Source organism: Pleurodeles waltl, chromosome 1_2, assembly GCF_031143425.1.
Source record: "Pleurodeles waltl isolate 20211129_DDA chromosome 1_2, aPleWal1.hap1.20221129, whole genome shotgun sequence".
NCBI classification, from domain to species: domain Eukaryota; kingdom Metazoa; phylum Chordata; class Amphibia; order Caudata; family Salamandridae; genus Pleurodeles; species Pleurodeles waltl.
Window position 1 is genome coordinate 449,483,179 of NC_090437.1, and position 24,219 is coordinate 449,507,397.

Genomic DNA, 24,219 nt, shown 5'->3' on the forward strand with positions numbered 1-24,219 from the left:
GGCACATACCGGTCAGTCCTGCACTAGCAGTTTGGCCAACACACAGGGGGCATCTCTAAGATGCCCTCTGTGTGCATTTTTCAATAAATCTTACACTGGCATCAGTGTGGGTTTGTGCTGAGAAGTTTGAAAACAAACTTCCCAGTTTTCAGTGAAGCAGCCATGGTGCTGTGGAGTTCATAATGAGACACTCCCAGACCATATACTCAATATGGCTCCACTGCACTTACAATGTCTAACAATGGACTTAGACACTGAAGGGGCATATTGCTCATGCAGTTATGCCCTCACCTGTGATATAGTGCACCCTGGCTTAGGGCTGTAAGGCCTGCTAGAGGGTTGACTTACCTATGCCAAGTAAGTAGTTGTTTGTGGTCATGGCACCCTGAGAGGCGTGCCATGTCTACTTAGCTTTTTTTCTCTTCACCAGCACACACAAGCCGCAAGGCAGTGTGAATGTGCTGAGTAAGGGGTCCCCATGGTGGCATAATACATGCTGCAGCCCTTAGAGACCTTCCCTGGCAACAGGACCCTTGGCACCATGGGTACCTTTTACAAGCGACTTATCTGTGTGCCAGGGCTGTGCCTATTGTGGGAACAAAGGTACAGTTTTATGGAAAGAACACTGGTGCTGGGGCCTGGTTAGCAGGATCCCAGCACACTTTCAATCCTAACTGGCATCAACACTAGGCAAAAAGTGGGGGAGTAACCATGCCAATAGTGGCATTTTCCTACACAACCCCTCACCCCCAAACCCAAACGAAAGAGGATGAGACTAACCTTTCCCAAGAGAGTCTTCATAGTCTTAAGTGTACCTAGAGTGGCCATCTGCATTGGCATGAGCAGTCCCAGGTATGTGTTCCACTATAAAATCCATTTCCTGTAGGGATATGGACCACCTCAAAAGTTTAGAGTGCTTACCTTTCATTTGCATTAACCATCTGAGAGGTCTGTGCTCAGTTTGAACAGCAAAATGAGTGCCAAATAAGTATGGCCTCACTTTTTTTCAGGGACAAAACCACAGCAAAGGCCTCGTTCTCAATGGCACTCCAATGCTCCTCCCTGGGGAGTAACCTCCTGCTAATCAAAGCAAGAGGCTGGTCAAGGCCATCATTGGTTTAGGACCTGACTGCTCTTATCCCATGTTCAGAGGCATCTGTCGCCACAATTAATTGCTTAGAACAATCTGGAGCTTTTAGAACTGGTGCTGAGCACATTGCTTCTTTTAGGGTGTCAAATGCCTTTTGACAGTCAAGGGTCCAGTTTACCTTCTTTGGCATCTTCTTGGAGGTCAGTTCAGTGAGGGGAGTCACAAAGTACCCATATCCCTTCACAAGCCTCCTTTAGTGCCAGTCAAGCCAAGGAATGCCCTGACTTGAGTTTGGGTTTTTGGAGATTCCCAGTCCAGAATGGTCTGGATCTTGGGTTGTAAAGGTTGCACTTGGCCTCCAACTACAAGGTGGCCAAGGTGTTCCCTGCCCTATCTGGCACTTAGATGCTTTGATAGAGAGGCCTGCTGCTTAGAGGGCCGGCAAAACCTTCCCCATGTGGACCAGGTGATCCTGACAGTTGGAGCCAAAGACAGCAATATCATCTAGCTATGCTGCACTAAAGAACTCCAAACCTGCAAGGACTTGATTCACCAACCTTTGGAAGGTGACGTGCATTCTTTAAGCCAAAGGGCATAGCAGTGAAATGAGAATGCCCATCAGGTGTTGAGAATGCTGTTTTCTCTTTGGCTACAGGTGCCATCCTAATTTGCCAGTACCGTGCAGTTAAGTCAGAGGTACTTAGGAATTTGGCTGCACCTAATTTGTCAATGAGTTCATCTGCTCTGGGTATGGGGTGAGCATCTGTCTCAGTGACAGAATTGAGTCCTCTGCAGTCCACACATAACCTAATTTCTCTCTAGCCATTTTTGGTATGAGGTTTGGGGACTAAGACCACTGGGCTAGTCCATGGTCTGTCAGAGTGCGCTATTACCCCTTACTGCAGCATCTTGTGGACTTCCACTTTGATGCTTTCCTAGACTCGGTCAGACTGTCTGTATATTTTGTTTTTGACAGGCATACTGTGTCCACATCATGGGTACACAGGTGTGTCTGACCAGGGGTCAGAGATAAGAGCTTGGCTATCTACTGTAGGACTTGCCTGCATCCAGCTTGCTGTTGGGCAGAGAGGGTGTCTAAATAGACCACTCCATCAACTGATCCATCCTTAGGGTTAGTTGAGAGGAGGTCAGGGAGAGGTTCACTCTCTGCTTCCTGATCCTTATCAGTAACCATCAGCATGGTTGTGTCTGCCCTATCATTGTAGAGTTTCAGGTGGTTAACATGGATCACCTTCTTGGGTGTCCTGCTAGTGCCCAGGTCCACTAAGTAAGTGACCTGACTCTTTTTCTCAAGAACGGGGTAAGGGCCACTCCATCTGTCCTGAAGTGCCAGGGGAGCCACAGGCTCCAGAATGCAGACTTTCTACCCTGGCTGGAATTCAACCATTGGAGCCTTTTGGTCATACCACAACCTTTGGAGTTGTTGGCTGGCCTCCAGGTTTTTGGATGCCTTTTCCATGAGCTCAATCATCCTAGAGCGGAGGCCAAGCACATAGTCCACCACATCTTGTTTAGGCTCATGGAAAGGTCTCTCCCAGCCTTCTTTAACAAGTGCCAGTGTTCCCCCTTACAGGATGGCCAAACAGAAGCTCAAAGAGGGAAAACCTAATCCCTTCTGTGGCACCTCTCTGCAGGCGAAAAACAAGCATGGCAGGAGGACATCCCATCTTCTTTTGAGTTTTTCAGGGAGCCCCATGATCATGCCCTTCAATGTCTTGTTGAATCTCTCAACAAGACCATTGGTTTGTGGTTGATATGGCGTGGTAAACTTATAAGTCACCCCACACTCATTCCGCATGTGTTTCAGGTAAGCTGACATGAAGTTTGTACCTCCCTCAGAAACCACCTCCTTAGGGAAACCCACTCTCGTAAAACTACGAATTAGGGCTTTGACTACTGCAGGGATAGTAGTCGACCTAAGGGGAATTGCTTCAGGGTATCTGGTAGCATGATCCACTACTACCAGTATGAATTGGTTCCCTGAGGCTGTGGGAGATTCAAGTGGACCCACAATGTCCACACCAACCTTTTCAAAGGGGACCCACACCACTGGAAGTTGAATGAGGGGGGGCTTTGGATGGCCACCTGTCTTACCACTGGCTTGAAAGGGACACAGGAGCTGCAAAACTCCCTTGCTTTCTGGGACATGCTGGGCCAATAGAAATAGTTCACTAGTCTGTCCCATGTGTTGGTCTGTCCCAAATCACCAACTAAGGGGATGTCATAGGCCAATGTAAGGATAAACTCTCTGAAATCGTGAGGCACTACTGCTCTCCTAGTGGCACCAGGTTTGGGTTCTCTTGCCTCAGTGTAGAGGAATCCTTCCTCCCAATAGACCCTGTGGGAACCACTGCCATCTCCCTTATCCTGTTCAACAGCTTGCTGTCTCAGACCTTCAAGAGTGGGACATGTATTTTGCCCCAGGCACAGCTGTTCCCTTGAGGGTCCCCCTGGGCCCAAGAGCTCTACCTGGTAAGGCTCCAGCTCCATGGACTCCGTTCCCTCAGGGGATAAGACATCTTCCTGGGAAGGGAGGTCTTGCTTCTTGTGCTTTTCAGAGGCTGGTCCTCTTACCTTTTCTCTTGGAAGGTTGGACAATTATTCCAGGCTCCAACACTTCTTTTTCACCCTGTGCTATGCTCTGGGATCTTATTTTTATACACACCAGTTCAGGGATACCCAGCATGGCTGCATGGGTTTTGAGTTCTACCTCAGCCCATGCTGAGGACTTCAGATCATTCCCTAGCAAACACTTTACTTGGATTGCAGAAGACACCACCACCTGTTTCAGTCCAATAACCCCTCCTCATTCTAAAGTCACCATAGCTATGGGATGGACTTTATTCACATTGTCAGCATTGGTAACTGGATATGTTTGTCCAGCCAAATACTGTCCTGGGGAAACCAGTTTCTCTGTCAGCATGGTGACACTGGTACCTGTATCCCTAAGGGCTTCTACTTTTGTCCCATTATCAAGAGCGGCTTCCTGTATTTTTGCATGGTAGCCGGCCAGGCAGCCAGTGTAGCTATATCCACCCCACCGTCAGAGACTATAGTAGCTTCAGTGTGAACCCTGATTTGCTCTGGGCACACTGTTGATCCCACCTGGAGACTGTCTATTCCAGTGCTACATGGAGTAGAGTTAGTGGGATTTTTTTGGGACAGGCCATGTCTCCAGGTTGGTGTCCATGCTGTTTACAGTTGTGACACCAGGCCTTCTTGGGATCTTCTTGAAAAGACGCTTTAGTTTTGTCCTTGGATGTCTCACCACCCTTCCCCTGGGGAGCCTTTGTGTGACCTTTTTCTTTTGGTCACCCACTGTGGAAGTCTTTGTCACCCTTGTCTTGACCCAATGGTGTGCCTTCATTCCCAATTCTTGGGGAGAAATTGGACCTAGGTCTACCAGATGTTGATGCAACTTTCCATTGAAGCAGTTACTTAACAGGTGTTCCTTCATAAACAAATTATAAAGCCCATCATAGTCATGCATTCCACTGCCAGTTATCCAACCATCTAGTGTCTTTACTGAACAGACAACAAAATCAACCTAGGTCTGGCTCGAGGTTTTGTGAGCCCCTCTGATCCTAATTCTGTACTCCTCAGTAGTGAACCGAAAGCCCTCTATCAGAGTAGCCTTCATGAGGTCCTAGGGTTCAGCATCTTTACCGGAAAGTGTGAAGTCTATCCCTACACTTTCCAGTGAACATTTCCCAAAGGAGAGCTCCCCAGTGAGATCTGTTTAACTTTCTGGTTGCACAAATGTAGGAAGCTGGCTCTGTATATACCATATCAAAATGAGATAGTGTGCACAGCATCCAGGGGTTCCCCCATAGGCTTGACAGGGCCAGTAATAGGTAATACTAATGCTCTATTTGTGGTAGTGTGGTAGAGCACTTAGGCTTATCACAAGCAATAAGTGAAAACGCACACTCAATGACTTAACTCCAGACCAATAGGTTTTTATATGGAAAAACATAATTTGTTTATGTTTTATTTCTAGCACCACAAGATTCATTTATCAGTCAAGTACATTAAATGAAAGATACTATGCATAGTAATACTTAGAACTTTGAATGGAATCAACAATGTACACAGTTTTCTGTAAAATGGCAAAAAGCTATTTTAAAAGTGGACACTACAATTTTCAACAGATCCTGGGGGAGGTACGTAAAGTACAGTTTTTGAGTTAAGTAACAAACACACGGGTTCAATCTAAGGGGCATAGGTAGCCCACCGTTGGGAGTTCAAGATAACCCAACCAAACAGCACCAGCAACACAGGGCCGGTTAGGTGCACATGTCAAACAGTAGCCAAAATAACGTGGGCCCCTATGAAGACAGGTTGTACTCCGTTTCCGGTCTGCTTGCAGGTGAGTACCCGCGTTATCAGAGGGCAGATCAGGGGTGTTTGGAAGAGCACTGAAAGGGCCCCGGGTAGGCACAAAACCACACCTTTAGTGGCACAGGGTGGCTGGGTACAGTGGAGGGACCCGGGGGTCCCTTAGGCACTGCAGGCAGGGCACAGGGGGGCTTCTTTGGCATGCCACTGACTGGGCAAAGGTGAGGGCCGCCTGCTGGTTGTTGCTGCACCGGTGGTCTGTTTCCCTCAGGCCTGGGGGCTGTGGGTGCAGTGCTTCTCCGGGCGACTGATATCTTCGTCCCGGGCAGTCGCGGTCAGGGTGTCTGCGGGATTCCCTTTGCTGGGGTCGTCGTGGGAGGTTTGGAGAGTCAGCCCAGGGTGGACACTTAGTTGGAATTGCCTGGGGATCCTCTCTGGCTAGTTGGTTTCTCTGGACACAGGCTGGGCACGTCGGGTCCAGAGTAGTTTGGACTCAGGCTTCTTGAGTGAAGTGAGGCCCTTTAAAGAGGATTTCTTTGTCTTCTTGTTGGACAGGTCCAGTGTCCACAGGAGTTTCTTGGTCCTCGATGATGCAGGCAGTCCCCTGAAGGCGTTTCAGGGGTCTCTGGTCCTGCAGAACGCGTTGCTGCTTCTTTTGCAGCTTTGTGAAGCAGGAAACGGGCCGGTAAGGCTGTGGCCGAGTCAGTTGTCTCCTCTTCTCTGCAGAGTTTTCAGCTCAGCAATCCTTTCTTGAGGTCAGGAATCTGAAGAGCTGAGTTCAGGGTTGCCCCTAAATACTAAATTTAGGGGTGTGTTAGGGTCAGTGGGTAGTAGCTAATGGCTACTGTCCCTGAGGGTGGCTACACCCTTCTTGTGCCCACTCTCTCTGGGGAGGGAAGCACTTCCCCATCCCTATCTGTCCTAATACTCCAAAACAAGATGGAGGATTTCTCAAGGAGGGGGTCACTTCAGCTCTGGACAACTTAGGGGTGGTCCTGGCTGAGGGGGTGACTCCTCCTTGTTTTTCTCATTATACCTCTAGACTTGCCGCCAAAAGTGGGGGCTCGTCCGGGGGACTGGCATCTCCACTGGCTGGAGTGCTCTGCGGCACCTTAACACCAGGCCTGAGACTTTGTCTCACTGAGGTGTTAAAGTTCCTGCAGGGGGAGGTATGAAGCACCTCCCCCAGGACATACTTTGTTTTTGACCACAGAGTGCACAAAGGCACTCACCACATCTGGTCAGCAACTCGTCTGAAAGTGGCAGGTTGGCATAGACCGGTCAGCCTTTCGCTAGCTGTTGGGCTAAAATGCAGGGGGTCTTCTCTAAGATGCCCCCTCTGTGTGCATTTCTCAATAAATCCCACACTGGCATGAGTGTGGGTTTATTGTGCTGAGAAGTTTGATACCAAACTTCCCAGTAGTCAGTGAAGCCAATATGGTGCTGTGGAGTAATGACAGACTCCCAGACCATATACTCAGTATGACTACACTGCACTTACAATGTCTAAGAATGGACTTAGACGCTGAAGGGTCAGATTGATCATGCAGCTGTGCCCTCACCTGTGGTATAGTGCACCCTGCCTTAGGGCTGTAAGGCCTGCTAGAGGGGTGACTTATCTGTGCCACAAGTAGTGGTTTGTGGGCATGGCACCCTGAGAGGAGTGCCATGTGAACTTAGCCTTTTTCTTGCCACCAGCACACACAAACTGCAAGGCAGTGTGCATGTGCTGAGTGAGGGGTCCACAGGGTGGCATAATGCATGCTGCAGCCCTTAGAGACCTTCCCTGGCCACAGGACCCTTGGTACCATAGATACCTTTTACAAGGGACTTAACTGTGTGCCAGGGCTGTGCCAATTGTGGGAACAAAGGTACAGTTTTATGGAAAGAACACTGGTGCTGGGGCTGGTTAGCAGGGTCCCAGCACACTTTCAATCAAATTTGGCTTCAACACTAGACAAAAAGTTGGGGTGGGGAGTAACCATGCCTACAGTGTGGCATTTTGCTGCAGCAGTGGGACAGGGAATCAGAGGTCTGTCCAGTCCACCCCTGCAGCATCCAAGCCCTGCTAGACCGTCTCCTCACTCATATCCAGTTTGTGGCAGGATTCGCCATCACCTGCCCCACTGGCAAACCATCACTACGGACAGGTGGGTTTTGCAGATAGTTTGAAAGAGCTATTCCCTTTCCTTCTAATCTTCCCCAACAGCCATGCCTCCATCAGTGAGCCAGCTTCCGGAGGATCATTTGGCACTTTTCCGCCAGGAAGTCGCAGCTCTCTTTTCCAAGGGAGCCATAGAGAATGTCCCTATTCCAGAAGTAGGTTGTGGTTGTTATTCCTGCTACTTTCTGGTGCCGAAAAAGGACAAGGGCTTACGTCCTATCCTAGACCTTCAGGACCTCAACTATTTCCTCAAGAAGGAGAAATTCAAAATGTTCACTCTGGGTCAGATCCTGTCTGCCTTAGACCCAGGAGACTGGATGGTAGCTTTGGACTTGCAGGACGCTTATATCCACATTCCCATCCTGCTTGCCCACAGACGTTACCTGCGATTCGTGGTAGGTCACAAGCACTGTCAGTTTACTGTACTCCCCTTCGGCCTTACCAGCGCCCCTTGGGTATTCACAAAAGCGATGGTGGTGGTTGCAGCTCATGTGCTCAGGTTCTGGGTCTCAGTCTTCCCCGTACCTCGACGACTGGCTGTTACAGGCAGACTCGCCCTGCAAAGTCGTCTCCTGCCTTCAGACTGCCGCAAGCCTCCTGCACACTCTGGGGTTCACTATCATCGTGCCGAAGTCACGCCTGACTCCCTCTCAGACACTCCCTTTCATCTGAGCTGTTCTGGACACGGTGCAGTTTCGGGCTTATCCTCCCAAAAAGCAAGTCCAAGATATTCAGGCTATGATTCCGATCTTCCAACCTCTGTCTTGGGTTTTGGTGAGACGGACTCTGAGGCTGCTGGGCAGCATGCAACAGGGGGCGGTTCTCCTCCCGAACCTGTCCAATCTGTGCCTTTATGCGTGGAGATTGAGCAGCAGTAGACGGCGCCTTTTGATCTTCCACCTGAAGTCTGCAATGTTATCTTGGCAGCCAGGCGTCCTTCCACCAAAACGGTATACGCCTGTCGGCATAAATTTGTGGCATGGTGTAGGAAGCTGGCTCTGTATATTCTATCTCAAAGTGAGAGATAGTGTGCACAGAGTCCAGGGGTTCCCTAAGAGGCTTGACAGAGGCAATAATAGATAATACTAATGCTCTATTTGTGATAGTGTGGTCGAGCAGTTAGGCTTATCAGAGGGTAGTGTTAAGTATTTGTTGTACACACACAGGCAATAAATGAGAACACACACTCAATGACGTAACTCCAGGCCAATAGGCTTTTATATAGAAAAATATTATTTTCTTTATTTTAGAACCACAAGAGTCAAATTGCAGGAAAGTACATTAAATGTAAGGTACTTTGCATTGGTAAAGATAGGGCTTTGAATTAAAACCGTAATGTACAGAGTTTGGCATAAAATGGCAATAAGCTATTTTAAAAGTGGACACTGCAAAATTCAACAGTTCCTGGGGGAGGTAAGTACAGGTTAGTTTTTGAGGTAAGTAAAGCACTTAAAAGTTCCGTCTCCGGGGCATAGGCAGCCCACCGTTGGGGAGTTCTAGTCAACCCCAAACACCCTGCACCAGCAACCCAGGGCCGGCCAGGTGCAGCAGTCCAAGAGGGGCCCAAATAACATAGGCGCCTATGGAGACTAGGGGTGCTCCGGTTCCAGTCTGCTAGCAGGTAAGTACCTGCGTCCTCTGGGAGAAGACCAGGAGGGTTCTGTAGAGCACTGGGGGTTTCCCAAGCAGGCACACAAAATACACCCTCAGAGGCACTGGGGCAGTGGGGTGCAGTGGGCAAACAAGGCATCGGGTTTTGTATAGAAATCAGTGGAGGGACCCGAGGGTCACTCATACGTTGCAGGCAGGGCACGGGGGGCTTCTTGGGCCAGACACCAACTGGGCAAGGTTGAGGGCCACCTGCTGGTCACTGCTGCACCAGTGGTTGGTTCTTCATGGGCCTGGGGGCTGCAGGTGCAGTGCTTTGTACGGCGTTGAATTTCTTTGTTACCGGGCAGTCGCGGTCAGGGGGGTCCTCAGGATTCCCTCTGTAGGCGGTGTCGTAGGGGGTGCAAAAAGGTCGGCTCAGGGTGAACACGTTGTTGGTGTCACCGGGGGGGTCCCCTCTGCGGCATTGGTTTCTCAGGACACGGGCCAGGGGCGTCGGGTGCAGAGTGGTGGGGACTCACACTTCTGGAGTGAGGTGAGCGTCCCTTTAAAGATGGTTTCTTCTTGTTGCTTTAGCCAGGGCCGCTGTCCATGGGAGTTTCTTGGTCCTTTGGATTTGGATGGCAGTCCTCTGAGTCGGCAGAGGTCACTGGACTCGCCGGATGCGTCGCTGTTGCAGGTTCTTTGAATCAGGAGACAGGCCGGTAGGGCGGGGGCCAAAGCAGTTGTCGTCTCCATCTTCTCTGCAGGGTTTTCAGGTCAGCAGTCCTTGTTCAGGTCATCAGGAATCTGATTTCCTGAGTTCAGGGTCACCCCTAAATACTGAATTTAGGGGTGTGTTAGAGTCACAGGGCAGTAGCCAATGGCTACAGTCCTTGAGGGTGGCTACACCCTCCTTGTGCTCCCTCCCTTTGGGGAGTGGAGCACATCCCTATCCCTATTGGGTAAATCCTCCAAAACAAGATGGAGAATTTTCTAAGGAGGGGGGTAACTTCAGCTCTGGTCACCTTAGGGGTGGACCTGGCTGAGGGTGTGACTGCTTGTTTTTCTCATTATCTCCCCGGACTTGCTGCCAAAAGGGAGGGCTGTGTCCGGGGGGCGGGTATCTCCACTAGCTGGAGTGCTGTTGGGCATTGTAACACAAAGCCTGAGCCTTTGAGGCTCACTGCTAGGTGTTAAAGTTCCTGCAGAGGGGAGGAGTGAAGCACCTCCACGCAGTGCAGGCTTTGTTTCTGGCCTCAGAGGGCAGAAAGGCTCTCACCCTAGGGGGGGTCAGAAACTGGTCTCTCAGTGGCAGACTGGCACAGACCAGTCAGTCCTGCACAAGGATTGGGTAAAATACAGGGGACATCTCTAAGATGCCCTCTGTGTGCGTTTTTTAATAAATCCAGCACTGGCATCATTGTGGGTTTATTATTCTGATAAGTTTGATACCAGACTTCCCAGTATTCAGTGTAGCCATTATGGAACTGTGGAGTTCGTTTTGACAAACTCCCAGACCATATATTTAATATGGCCACCCTGTACTTACAATGTCTAAGAATGGACTTAGACACTGCAGGGGCACATTGCTCATGCAGCTATGCCCTCACCTGTGGTATAGCGCACCCTGTCTTATGGCTTTAAGGCATGCTAGAGGGGTGACTTAAATATGCCACAGGCAGTGTTTGGTGTGCAATGCACCGTGAGGGGGATGCCATGTCGACTTTGCCTTTTTTTCCCACCAACACACACAATCTGCAATGGCATTGTGCATGTGTTAGTTGAGGGGTCCCTTAGGGTGGCACAACACATGCTGAATGTAGGAGGCTGGCCTGGTTTGTAGTGGGTACCTTGGGTACTTCCACCTTATACCAGGTCCAGTTATCCCTTATTAGTGAAATGTAGTAGTGTTCTAGCAGCTTAGGCTGATAGAGATAGCTATAGCAGAGCAGCTTAGGCTGCACTAGGAGACATGCAAAGCTCTTGCAATGCCACTTATAGTTACACAGTACTTAAACACAAGTAAAGACAATGCTCAGTGTTACCAAAAATAAAGGTAGTTTATTTGGGTGACACAAGGGCAAAAATATCATAAACGAAATACTCCTTCTGGATATAAGTATTATATACACAATATATGCACTAGATATCAAAATAAGGTACGTATTTAGACATAGGATAGTGCAAACAATTGGAAATGCTATAGAATGCAATGGGAGAAAATAGGTCTTGGGGAAACACAAACCATATACTAAAAGTGGAATGCAAATCACAAATTCTTCCCTAGACAACTGTAGTGTGTAGAGAATCACTGGGAGAGTAAGATTGTCAGCAGGTTTCTGCGTGTTGCACTGGATGTCCCACAAAGAGAAGTTGGATGCAGGCGAGTTTTGGCGCTGGATTCGTCCAACAGGCCTTAGTTCCAACAAAGTCGCGTTTTGTGGCAAAGTGGCACTCTCAGGACCCAGGAGGGACAAGGGGGCCTCACTCTGTGTGAGGAGGAAGAGGGGCTCTCAGCACTTCAGAGAGCCCTCAGAACACCAGATAGCATCCACGGGAGTCCCAGGACACGGGGACAAAGGAGGATCAAAATGTGGTTGGTGCAGCACTACAAAGGAAGGTCCCACGCCGCCGAACAGCGAGTTGAGCGTCGCAGGAGTGACTGTCGTTCTCGGAGAAGGCAAGGTCTTACCGCTTCCAAATTGGGACAGCAGGACCTCCGAACAGTCTGTGTTGAAGGGGTCCACCACCTGTGTTCCAAGGAGCATGCTCGTCGCCAGGAGAGGAGTCCAAGAGAACTGGTCGCCAACTTAGAAGGTGCCTGCTTGAGCAGGGAAGTGACTCCATCACTCCACTGGAGATTTCTTCGGTCCTTTTGGTGCAGGTTGAAGACAGGGAGTCCCCAGAGCGTGTACACTGTGGAAACTGTTGCCACGGCTGGCTGGCTGGAGCTGAAGTTGCAGAGGAAAAGTAGCCCTTCTGGATACTTTGTTGCTGTTACAGCGGTTCCTGGAGCAGTCTGCATTTGATCCGAGGTCAGAGAATGAAGTAGTAGTTGCAGAGGATTCCTGCTGGAAACTTGCAAGTAGAATTCAAAGAGAAACCCACAGGAGAGTCCCTAAATAGCCCTGAGAGGGGGATTGGCTACCTTATCAGGTATGGACCTATCAGGTGGGGTCTCTGACGTCACCTGCTGGCACTGGCCACTCAGAGGCCTCCAGAGGGTTCCCAAACCTTGGAAAACAAGATGGCTGAAGTCTGCGACACACTGGAGGGGCTTTGGGCACCACCCCTTGGGTGGTGATGGACAGGGGAGTGGTCACTCCCCTTTCCTTTGTCCACTTTCGCACCAGAGCAGGGCCTGGGGGGGTCCCTGAACCGCTGTAGGACTGTCTTATGCAAGGAGGGCACCATCTGTACCCAGAGGCTGGGGGAGGTTGCCCCTCCCCAGCCTGTTACACCTATTTCCAAAGGGAGAGGGTGTAACACCCTCCTCCCAAAGGAAATGCTTTGTTCTGCCTTCCTGGGACTGTGCTGCTCAGACTCCAGGAGGGCAGAACCCTGTCTGTGAGATGGCATCAGCTGTAGCTGCATTGCAAGCCTCAGAGAGCTGGTTTGACAGTACTGGGGGTCCATGGTGGAACCCCCAGGATGCATGGAATTTGCTCCCCAATACCAGATTTGGCATGGTGGGACAATTCCATGATCTTAGACACCTTACATGGCCATATTCAGAGTTACCATTGTGAAGCTACATATAGGTATTGACCTATATGTAGTGCACACGTGTAATGGCGTCCCCGCACTCACAAAGTTCCGGGAATTGTCCCTGAACGATGTGGAGGCACCTTTGCTAGTGCAAGGGTGCCCTCACACTTAGTAACTTTGCACCTAACCTTCAGTAAATGAAGGTTAGACATATAGGTGACTTATAAGTTACTTAAGTGCAGTGAAAATGGCTGTGAAATAGTGTGTGCACTATTTCACGCAGGCTGCAATGGCAGGCCTGTGGAAGGGCTTGTCTGAGCTCCTTATGGGTGGCAAAAGAAATGCTGCAGCCAATAGGATCTCCTGGAACCCCAATGCCGTGGGTACCTAGGTACCATATACTAGGGACTTATAAGGGGGTCCAGTGTGCCAATTGAAATTGGTAAATGAAGTCACTAGCCTATAGTGACAAATTTAAAAGCAGAGAGAGCATAAGCACTGAGGTTCTGGTAAGCAGAGACTCAGTGACACACAGTTAAGCAGTACTGATAACACGCACATTAGGCCACAAACTATGAGCACTGGGGTCCTGGCTAGCAATATCCCAGTGACACAGTAAAAACACATTGACACACACACTCACAGGCTAAAAGTGGGGGTAACCATGCTAGAAAGAGGCTACTTTCTCACAATACAGCCCTTAGGGACCAATCCCTGGTCACAGGGCCCTTGGTACCACAGTTACCTTTAACAAGGACTAATCTGTGTGCCAGGGGTGTTCCAATTGTGGAAACAATGGTTCATTTTTAGTGAAAGAACACTGGTGCTGAGGCCTGGTTAGCAGGATCCATGCACACTCAAGTCCGCATCAATATCAAGCAAAAAGTGGGGGGTAACTGCAACAAGGAGCCATTTTCCTACACATGGTTTACCAACAAATTTGTTGTTTCCCTCCCCTCTGCTCCTCTAGCTCAGGTTCTTTTGTTCGTTCTTTCTTTGGCCCAGCAGGGCTCTGCTGTGGGCACTCATAAAGGGTATTTATCGGCCATTTCGGCCTTTCTCAGGCCACCTGATTAGCCCTCACTCTTTAAATCTCCTGTTGTTAATAGATTCCTTAAAGGTCTCACTAATTTATTTCCTCCCACTCTATCATGCCTCAGTGGGACCTCAATCTTGTCCTTACCTACTTAATGTGTACTCCTTTTGAGCCGATGCACATTTGCCCTTTATGACTTTCAAGACTGTTTTTTTTGTTGCCATCACTTCTGCTCATGGAGTGAGTGAGCTTCAGGCTCTTTCCTCCACGCCTCCATTCTTGTCTGTGCACCCTGACAAAGTGGTGTTGCACACTAAAGCTTCCTTCTTTCCCAAGGTTGTTACGCCTTTTCATGCAGACCAGTCCATCCCCTTGCCTTGTTTTTACGCACCCCCGCATCCTTCTCATGAGGAGGAGAGACTCCACCATCTGGACCCAAAAAAAACGTTGGCGTTCTCTCTAAATTGTACTAAAGATTTCCGGATGGACGATCAACTCTGTCGGGTATGTGGGTGCAAAGAAAGGGAAGGCAGTGCAAAACCTACCATCTTTGCCTCAAGATGTGCTATGCTTTGCCAAGAAGCAACCCCCTGAGGGCTTGCACGCTCATTTAACCAGAGCAACTGCTGCTTCCTCTGCGTTAGTATGCGGAGTTCCTGTCCTGGATATCTGCCAGACAGCTATGTGGGCATACCTGCACACGTTTGCTAAACATTACAGCCTGGACCGTCAGGACGGCTACTTTGGTTGTTCGGTCCTGCAGGACTTTCTAGTTTGATCTTGGTTCGCAGACCACCTCCGTGGATGGAATTGCTTGGGTATCTATTCTAAGGTAAGGAATCTGCAACTCAAAGTCTCTATCAGATGTACAAGTTACTTACCTTCGGTAACAAAATATCTGGTAGAGACATATTCTAGTTGTAGATTCCTTACCGACCCACCCATCCTTCCCACTTGGGCACTGATTTCTAGGGACAGGGATTCCTCCTTCCCGTTCTTTGCTCTGGCGCACCAATCGCAGGCCCTCATTACAACCATGGCAGGCAGGGTGCACCATACTTTATGCGAGGGCATGGTTGCATGAGCAGTATGCCCCCACTGTGTCCTTGCGAAACCTGGGACATAGTGAGTGGACAGAGCAGCCATTTTAAGTACATGTACTGGACACCAGTCGGATACGAGTTTCCCAGCTACATGATGGCCACTCTGCACCACGGGTTGTTTGGTATCAAACAACTCAGGAAGATAAATCCAAACTGGTACCAGTATTGGATTTATTCCTAAATGTCACCAGGGTTCTCCGCAGAGGTGCCCTCTGCAAAAGCTAACCTAACTGGCATGGTTGCTGACTGGGTCCATCCAGCATTCCACCTCCAGACAGCCAATACACAAACGTTGGGGATAGAGCCCTGTCTCTCCAGTTTGTGAAACAATGCCCTTGCTGGGTGGAGGTGCTAACACCTCCTCCCTCAGGAATGTGCCTTCCCCTGGCGGTGAGCTTCAAAGGGCTACTGCCCTTGAAACCCAAGCCCCCAGGCCTGCTGCTAGGATTAGATGGCTTCCCCCTTTGTCAACCCACCACTTTAGGCAGGAGCAAAGACAGGAAACCACACAAAGGGTAGGAGGAGGGATCTCACTGAGCATGCACCACCCCTAGGGGCTTGCATGTTGGATGGCAGAAAAATAGACAATAAGGTTTAGGGTAGAGACCCTTCCCACAGGACGTAGTCACTGTAGTGTGTGTACCCACCCAAGGGTAAGTGTCCCATTGAACACTACCAGTTTTCCCCTGAAACTCCCACTAAAGTCAGTATTTAGTGGGATCCCCTAGACAAGAAATCAGATTCATCAGGAAGAAAGGTCCGCACCAAAGAACCCTACAGCTCAAGAACCGAGGACCTGCTGCACCAGAAGAAGCTCCAGGACCCCTGCTTGCTGCACCAGAGTCCAGACAATCACCGCTACAGAGGAGCTTACCACTGGACCGACCTCAAAAGACCCAGAGAACATCCAGGCTTCGCAAAGAACCAGCAAACCGGTGAGGGTCACTTCACCGACCAGACAATATTTCCGCAACTGGAAGTCACAGCTGGACCTGACAACAGCCCGGACGAGAGCTACAAGTTTGCCACCTTTGGTGGCACTGTGCCCTCCCGTGGCAGAGTTGTGCCAATAACCCAGGTACTGGTCGGTGCATGTAAGATAACAGCAAAAACAGCTCACCCAGAGCTGCAGCTGGAACAGGAGGAAGCCCCATTCGAAGGACTTCAGGAACACCCCGGACCTCCCACCAGAGCACCCTCCTCGTCCTGCAAGGCCCCCAGACAAAGACTTACCTCCAGCTCCAAAGAGTTCCATTTCACACAGCCTCCAAGACCTCCAATTTGCCGTGCATCCGGCCACCCTAAACCCTGCATCGCAGAACCAGCTGTGTGCCACGAGTCCCTAACCCCCAGACCTTGACAGCCCAAGGTGACCCAAAGGCACCACCTTTAAAACTGCAAACCAGCTCCTTTTCCAGTTGGCCCCTCCAAGTGGCCCTGTGCCTGGGCCAAGAGACTTTCCAGCACTGCTCATGCTGGATCCGGGAGCCACCAGAGACTCTGCAGCTGGTCCAGTGTGCCCACCTACCTCATCTACCACCCTGCAAAAGAAGAGACTGGTAATTCACCTGTGTGATTTTATATGCATTTTTCTAGGTGACCTTCCATTGATTTCTGTGTGCGGAATGAAGAACAGAAAGACTAACTTTATTAAAACTTTGAAAAATCATAACTCAAAAAGTACTTAATGCATCTTAACCATTTTGGTCTTGAAATGATATGAAAGTCTGAAGTATTTTTTATAAATTCTGGTCTTGTTATTCATTTAGTGTGTGTGGTGCATGATTGATATTTGTGAGTAAACAAATGCTTAGCTCCTGGATTAGCCTAACTGCTTGACCAGCTACCGTAAAAATTGGAGCATTAGGTGATATAATTTTTACCTCTGGAAACCGTGTGGTTGCCTAGTTTTGCACACTACATAGAGGGCCAGCCTCCTACAGGGAGTGATAGGGGCAGCTAACTATGTCCATGAATAGTGGTGAATGTGATTAGTGTCGAACAAGTGTGAAAAGCCATGTCACTAACTTCTCTCTGCCTTGGCATAATAGTGGATTGACCAGTGCATGGCAGCCTTCTAAGTGTTTGCTTGTGCCTTGAAGACTGGCATTCTCCTGAGCCTTGCCAGAGCTGTGTCTCCCATGGGACTTGCCACCATGATTCTAGATGACACCAAAATAGATACCCCTGCCCCCTCTGTTCCCCGCATTATGCACTCTGAACTCTCATTTTGGTGCACAGCTAAGCCTTTACATACGTGGCAATCTACCTACCAGGTGGGTTGCAGCCCCAGCTAATCTGGCCGGCATGGTGGAGGCCACCACTCGGGCTCCAGTTTTCCTACGTTGCTCTCCACTGTCATATTGACTCGTTAGTTGGCTCCTGGTTAGCTATTTGTTGTCTCATACATAGACTATGGATCATGTGCCACAAGGCAGTTCACCCGTTGTTCCATGCCGAAGCACCAACAGAACATCAGCATTTTCCAGAGGTCCGAGGACATCTTTTGGGATCACCCAACATGCTGCTGAACATGCGTAATCAATGTGTAGCCATTTGCTGTAAGCACTCCATTAGTTTTAGTGGACAATGATGCCTGGTTCACGATAGAACTGGATTATCACCGGTTCTCCGAAAACCTTGGGGATTTACTTGCTGTCAGCCACCTTGCGGAACACACCACCTTTCCTATTGCTGATAAAATGTTAAAGCTGCATATTCATAAATGCTTGCCATTGTGTATATTTTATATTGTCTATGGATTGTATTGAGTGGAAATGTGTTCTAGATGGTCAATAAGCATGTAAGTCTACTTGCCACACTGCTTCTGAAGTTTAATTTGTCTGCTGTTTGTTTTAATGACGTGCATTTTTCACTTGTCTTCTCAAATCTGTTGTAGATTTTCTGGGGTAACAGAAGATGACCTAAAGAATGTAACTACAACAATTCGGGATGTACAAGCTATAATGCTAAACTTGATAAGTTCGGACACCATTTTGATTGGACACAGCTTAGAAAACGATCTCTTTGCTCTAAAGGTACTAATCATCTTTATTGCTCTTACATCATTAAACTTATGGTGATCATTTTCTTAATTTATATTTGATGTGAACATGTTTTTATTACTAATGATAGTAATGCTTGGGAGGTATATCATTTTTAGGGACTTTGCACTGAGCAGAGAGATTTCTAAATATCACTTATGTAGTCTGCGTTGTATGATGTCAGTGCTGGTATGCCCTAGGATAGCTGTGCACTCTACAAATGTGCATAGAATAACCGTCATTGATAAAGACAATAGTCCTGGCATTAGCAAGTTTGCCTTTTTTTTTGTTTCTTTTTTTGCCAATATATGCCAAATAATCATTATTTTCTTGTCCAACATCCAAGTTACCTTATTATCTGAGAATCTTAATTGGGTTTCAGCTGTTTCCAGGTTTATATATTTTAATATAAATAAAATCATTATTGAATGCCCATGTCTAAGCACCTCTTTTTCAGAATAATTTTTGCTAAAAATTTGTTGTCACAACCCATAAATACTTAACATCAAAGTTATGTTAATCATAAACATGTAGTCTAGACAAACAATGCACATTTAATGACCACAGTTATAATAAAATTAACATCAGTATTTAAACTACAACTTTCGTTGATGATCAAAATGTAGTAAAGACCCAAAAACCCAGCAAGGGATAAGGACACTCCAACAATGTGCACAGACTGAGGAGGCAGAACCAACCACCTTGGTGTGAATAGCTGCTCTGTGGAGCTCCTCTTGCAGCCATGGGTGTGTTTACTGTGAGCCTGCTGAAGGGGCCAGCTCTGGTAGGATGAAGACCACCCTGCAGCAATACAGTGACAGGGAACCACCTCGGAAAACCCATATCTCAATGCAGCCAGAGGCCTGACATATCTTAACGTAGTAGGGGGACGCAGAGACTGGCTGATGGCGTGTGATTCCCAGACGGAGGCTGAAAAGGACGGTGGCTGTGTGGCACCGCATATGAGATGCCCCTGCCGTTGTACAACATCGCTCCTAAGTGGCGCTCCCTCGTAGTGGCCTACTGAACAGGGTCAGCCTTGCGGGTGGAGTGACAGACAAAATTACTGCGCCCACGGGCAGAGACTCGGTAGAAGGCTGCAACTGTTCCTGGTTGGACTGCCTGACCTTGTCACTGCTCCTTGGATTGATTCGGTCATGGTCAGCTAGTGCTCTATGGCGGCATACTCTGGAAGGAAGATAGGGCTGGGTATGACCATTGCTAATGCCACATGAGCCCCTGTTGCTAGCATTACTGCAGAACAGCAGCACATGCTCATCTCCACAAACCCTACCCTCCCACCCCAACAAAGTGAATGGTAGATGCCTGACATACACTACCGTATTTGGACTTTGGTGAGCCTTTCGGGACCTTCCTAACAATTTTTGATCTGTGCCACCAATCTGCTGCGGGAATAGATGTGGTGTCCTGGTAGGGGCCATGCTGAGTGATGGGGTGGAGCTCCAAAGTACATAGCAGAACCGCACCATGACATCTGCTTGAGGGGGCGGTTTGCGTACTGGCTTCATGAGACGGAAAGCCCCCTGGCATCTGCTAGTTAAGCATAGGTTTCTCTCTGACTGTTGTGAAATGCCACTCCCGAAGGTCTTTAGAGGGGCACTCTGCTTCTTGGATCCTATCGCTCCTTGCTCAGATTTAATGAGTTTGGCCTACTCTGGTGGACGGTTTGGGCCTACCCTAATGTGCCTCCTGTTCTCGATGCTGGTCACCCGGTGAATGCGAACGCTCATGTACATGCAACCTTAGCCCCGATGATAGCTTGATCTCACCTATTCTGCAACTGTAGAGTAGCCGGTCTGTGGGACACCTACAAACTACTGCTTCTCCTACTAAGGGGTGCCCCCATAAACTCAACGAGGACCCCTGATACCTTCTACAATGAGAAATCCTAACACACCACCTCTGGGTGGACACTATCCTAGCTGACCACTTCACTAGAGAGGCGTTGGAAGCTGAAATAGACTCCTTGGTGGTGGTGGATCTCACTCTACTCCATGATGATCGTAGGAAAATGTAATTTCATACTGTTGAGACTGCAGTAGGAGATCTGGTTCCTACCATGAAAGACCCCTCTACCATGCTTCCTGACATGTTCAGTCATCTGAAAATTGGAGGCCAGAATCCAAGACGGGGGGGCTGCAGGGCACGACACAACACAACAATGTTAGTCTGCTTCTCCAAGTGCTTTGAGGGGGATTTCATGCTTTCCTTCCTAGAGGACTTGGCTACAGGAGTGGTTGCCCCAGAAGGCTTATCTAAGTTATATGCTCTTGAGTGAACTCAGAGTACCAGAACCCCTCCACGCAGTCATGTGTTGTCCTGATTCCTACAGTTCAGAGACTGCAGATTTTACAGAAGCAGTCCAAATGCTAAGGGCTTAGCTCCATACAGCCATGAGGAAGCTTTTACAACTTGTTTCCTGCGCCTTATTCTTCCCAGACAATCTCTGCATCCAACAGGACTGCAAAGTTATATTCTTTGACACTCCAGCGGCATGGTAATGGCTTGATGCCTATGATGCTGGGGTTCAGTTGACCACTGAGGTGAATTGCCTGCGCCTCAACATCACAAGTACCCCTGCTCCAGAAGATGATGTGTCACGCAGCCATCTCAATGTTAGACCCTGGCGCGGCAGGGACTAGGCTCTGGCCACTGCTGCTTAGATGGGGCACAACCGAGAGAAACAGATAGATGAAGCCTCCTCTGGCAATGACACTGGCTCTGGAATGGACAGTGTCCCTGGCTCCAACTCCAGGAGCTAGGAAGGGGTTTGAATCTACCAGTCTCCCTCACAGTGAGCGATTGCTCTCACCACCTACTCTTATCCCTGGGATTGGGTGGGAAGAACTCCGATCTATATGTGAGTTCTATGTGAGTTCTCCCCCCTCCCTAACCTCAAGTGTTGGTCGTTCAAGATCTCACTGGATAATTTACGTCCTAGTTCAGTGTTTGGACAGTACTGGGTGGCACAACTGTCTGGCATAACATTTGGGGTATGTTATTGTTAAAATTCCCCCATTGTGAGGGGAATTGTTTGTTTCTGTTCTACATTAAATTTACACTGTATGAACTGCATTTTCTTTTTACGTTTACAATTCACACTAATGGGGACACAGTCTGGGTGAAGTGGGTTGTGGGATTACCCAATGAGTCATTAACTTGTCTAGTACCAACTCAGTTATTGGGGTGATCACTTGGAATGTTAGGGAGCTTAATGCCCCTTCCAAGAGACATAAGGTCCAAGTATATCTTAAAAGGTGGAAAGCCAGCATAGCCTTCCTTCAGGAGACTCATTCAATAAAAGAGGGGCGTTTGCTTCTGGAGGGTAAAAATGTATGCTACCATGTATTATTTGCATTTGCAAGAAAGGTACTGATATGGAGCCTCCATGAGACCCTATCCCTACCACAGATAGAGCTCATAGAACCTGATGGTCGTTATGTATTTCTGGCAGGGATGTAGCATTAGTGAACATATATGCTCCTGATATGGGACACCAACCCTTTGTTTCATCCCTTAGTCCCCTCATTGCACTTCTCCACCATTACATGCTACTGGTTGGAGTTGACTGTGTAGCGCAGTTGTGGGCCCCTACTTAAGCATTACTAGAAGCTGGGAAGTCCAGCTGAATCAATATTGTAATCCAGGGACCAACACTGAGTAGTTACTCAAAGCCTTTGACCCCAGCCTAAATATTTTTCAATCTTTCGAACCGCAAAACAATACAAAAATACAGAATAAGCATTTATCAAACAAATAGACAAATAATGAAATATTGTATTTAATTCACAAACTCATATAAAAAATGTGAATTTGAACGGGAAGATTGGAGCTTTTCTAAATTCAGTTGAGGCTGTCGCGTTGGCTCTCATTATCCTAAATGAGACTACTGGATTTCTAGGTAGCAGAGTCGTTCCTGGTGTGGGGGACTAAGTCTGACCCACTAAGAAGGACCCCTGTCACCTTCAATCCGGTTTTGCTCCGGCTAACTAGCAGTGCCTCATTCCTCCCAAGGGGAAGGGATGATTGGGCAACTGAGCGCATGACATCTTTAGAACTTCTCAGGGAAGTCGTGGTCGCTCAGATCCCAACCAGCTCTCTCATATACAATAAGATCTAATATGCAAATGACAAAGGCAGTTTAAGTTTTATAGATTGATTTAATAAAACGACTGCATTTTAGATAATAAGGCGTGAGCCGCAATAACCAGAACCATACAACACAGTAGGATTGAAATAGTCACGAGGAGAGTGAAACATAAGAATAACGCTATCATAGTGTTAATAGATTACGTTCACTCTAAGTACGTTTATTTCGAGCACAGCATGTTAAGCTCTAAGCTTGCCTTTCAGATTCCCTGGGAAGACATCAACCCTCATACCTGAGCAAAGGCCTGTGATCCAGATCAGCATCTGCAACAGGGCAGTCAGCGTCTAGTTGTGCTTCCCTGGTCGGAATCTCCCTCTTAGGTGTATTAAGACTAGGAAGTGGTTTTATAACTAACATGTTGATGTGGTAACAAAACGTCCCTACGTAAGAATGTGTATCGTCTACAAACCAAAGACTAAACTCCTACCACGTCTATCGGCAGTGTACCAGACTGTGTCCTTGACTGAAGCACAGAGTGAGCGAGAATGTGTTATTGAGAACTCTGGTGCTGAAGTAGGCTAAACAGTGTGATATAAGAAAATAAAACAAGACCGTAGAACTGGCTATTGAAAAAATAACAGTACGAAGCTGAATAAAATGCATCTAGAGCAAAGTGCACAGAGGCCCGATGCTGTGAGCAAAGAAATAAAATGCATCTAGGATATAGTGCACAAAGGCCTAATGCATGAAGCAAACGTGCAAAAAGCTATATAAAAAATGGCTACACTACAAGGCTACTCATCGTCCATTCGATATTCTGTCAGGAGCCATCATGGGGCATGCCCTTTGATGGCTTCTGTCTGTTTATAGAGAAGGCAGACTTGATGCTGGAGCGCTTCAAGAACAGCAGAACTACAGCAAAGGTCCTTGGACTTTTTCATGGCCTCTTGCCAACCCCAGGCAGCATTCTGCCTCTTTCATGGCCAAGTAAGGGGCTTCCGATCACATCTCTACACTCCCAGCTACCACTGCCAACAGGCTTGGCAATCCTTTTATGGCTGAGGACAAGGTTCCTACAGGCTACGTGGGACAGATAGCCAGAAGATGGGCCAGTCACACTCCCCCGCCTTCTGCAGCCTCCAAACCTCTTTAGTTTGCCCTTTGACCGTCATGAGCATCCAGTGGAAGGGTAAGCTAGGCCATTACCTGAACCACTGGAGGTCAGTAACATCTGACTGTAGAGAGGGTTCAGGCATCAGAAGTAGATTGCGGTTGTTATTCTCCCTACTTTCTGGTGCCCAAGAAGGACACAGGCCTTCGTCGTATCTGAGACCTGCGTCCTCAACTTCTTCCTGAAAAAGGTTAAATTCTAGATGCTCATGCAAGTCCTGCCTGCCCTGGCCCTGGGAGGCTGCAAGGTTTTGTCAGACTTACGGGATATATTGTTCCAAATCCTATCCTGCCCTACCCACAGACATTACCGGTGGTTCATAGTGGGCCAAGTGCACTTTGTTTGCTGTGGCCCTGCCATAGCTTACCAAGGTGATGGCCGTGGTTGCAGCACACCTGTGGAGGTCAGGCGTTCCAGTCTTCCCCTACTTTGACAATTGACTATTAAAAACAGGCTTCCACCTCTAAATTGTAGCAAACCACCTGAATTTCTTGGGGTTCACTATCAACGTGCCAAAGTCACACCTGACTCCCTCACATGCTCCCTTTCATCGGAACTGTTCTGGACACAGTGCAGTTTTGGGACTATCCTCCCAAGTGGCTACAATACAGATGTTTTATCCTCTATCCTAGATTTAATTGAGAATGACCCTGAGGTTGTCGGGCCTCATGGCTTCCTACATCCTTGTAACACATGCCCTTCTGGCATATGCAAGCTCTGCAGTAGGACCTGGCGTCCCAGTGGGAGCAGCATCAAGGGAACTTCTCCAAACATGGTTTAGATCTCGGAGGGAACTGCAAAAGACCTTCAGTGGTGAATAATAAATCACAATTGGGCCAGCAG

General features: G+C 48.4%; 1 protein-coding gene across 2 annotated transcripts in view; it reads left to right on the plus strand.

Annotated features, from left to right (window-relative positions):
- LOC138300865 (RNA exonuclease 1 homolog) overlaps nucleotides 1-24,219 on the plus strand; it is a 1,124,016-nt gene that overhangs the window by 1,009,795 nt on the left and 90,002 nt on the right. For both annotated transcript variants that reach the window (XM_069240707.1, XM_069240715.1), the window contains exon 14: nucleotides 17,950-18,088. In XM_069240707.1, the coding sequence (XP_069096808.1) occupies nucleotides 17,950-18,088 (139 nt within the window). The remainder of the gene's footprint in view (nucleotides 1-17,949; nucleotides 18,089-24,219) is intronic.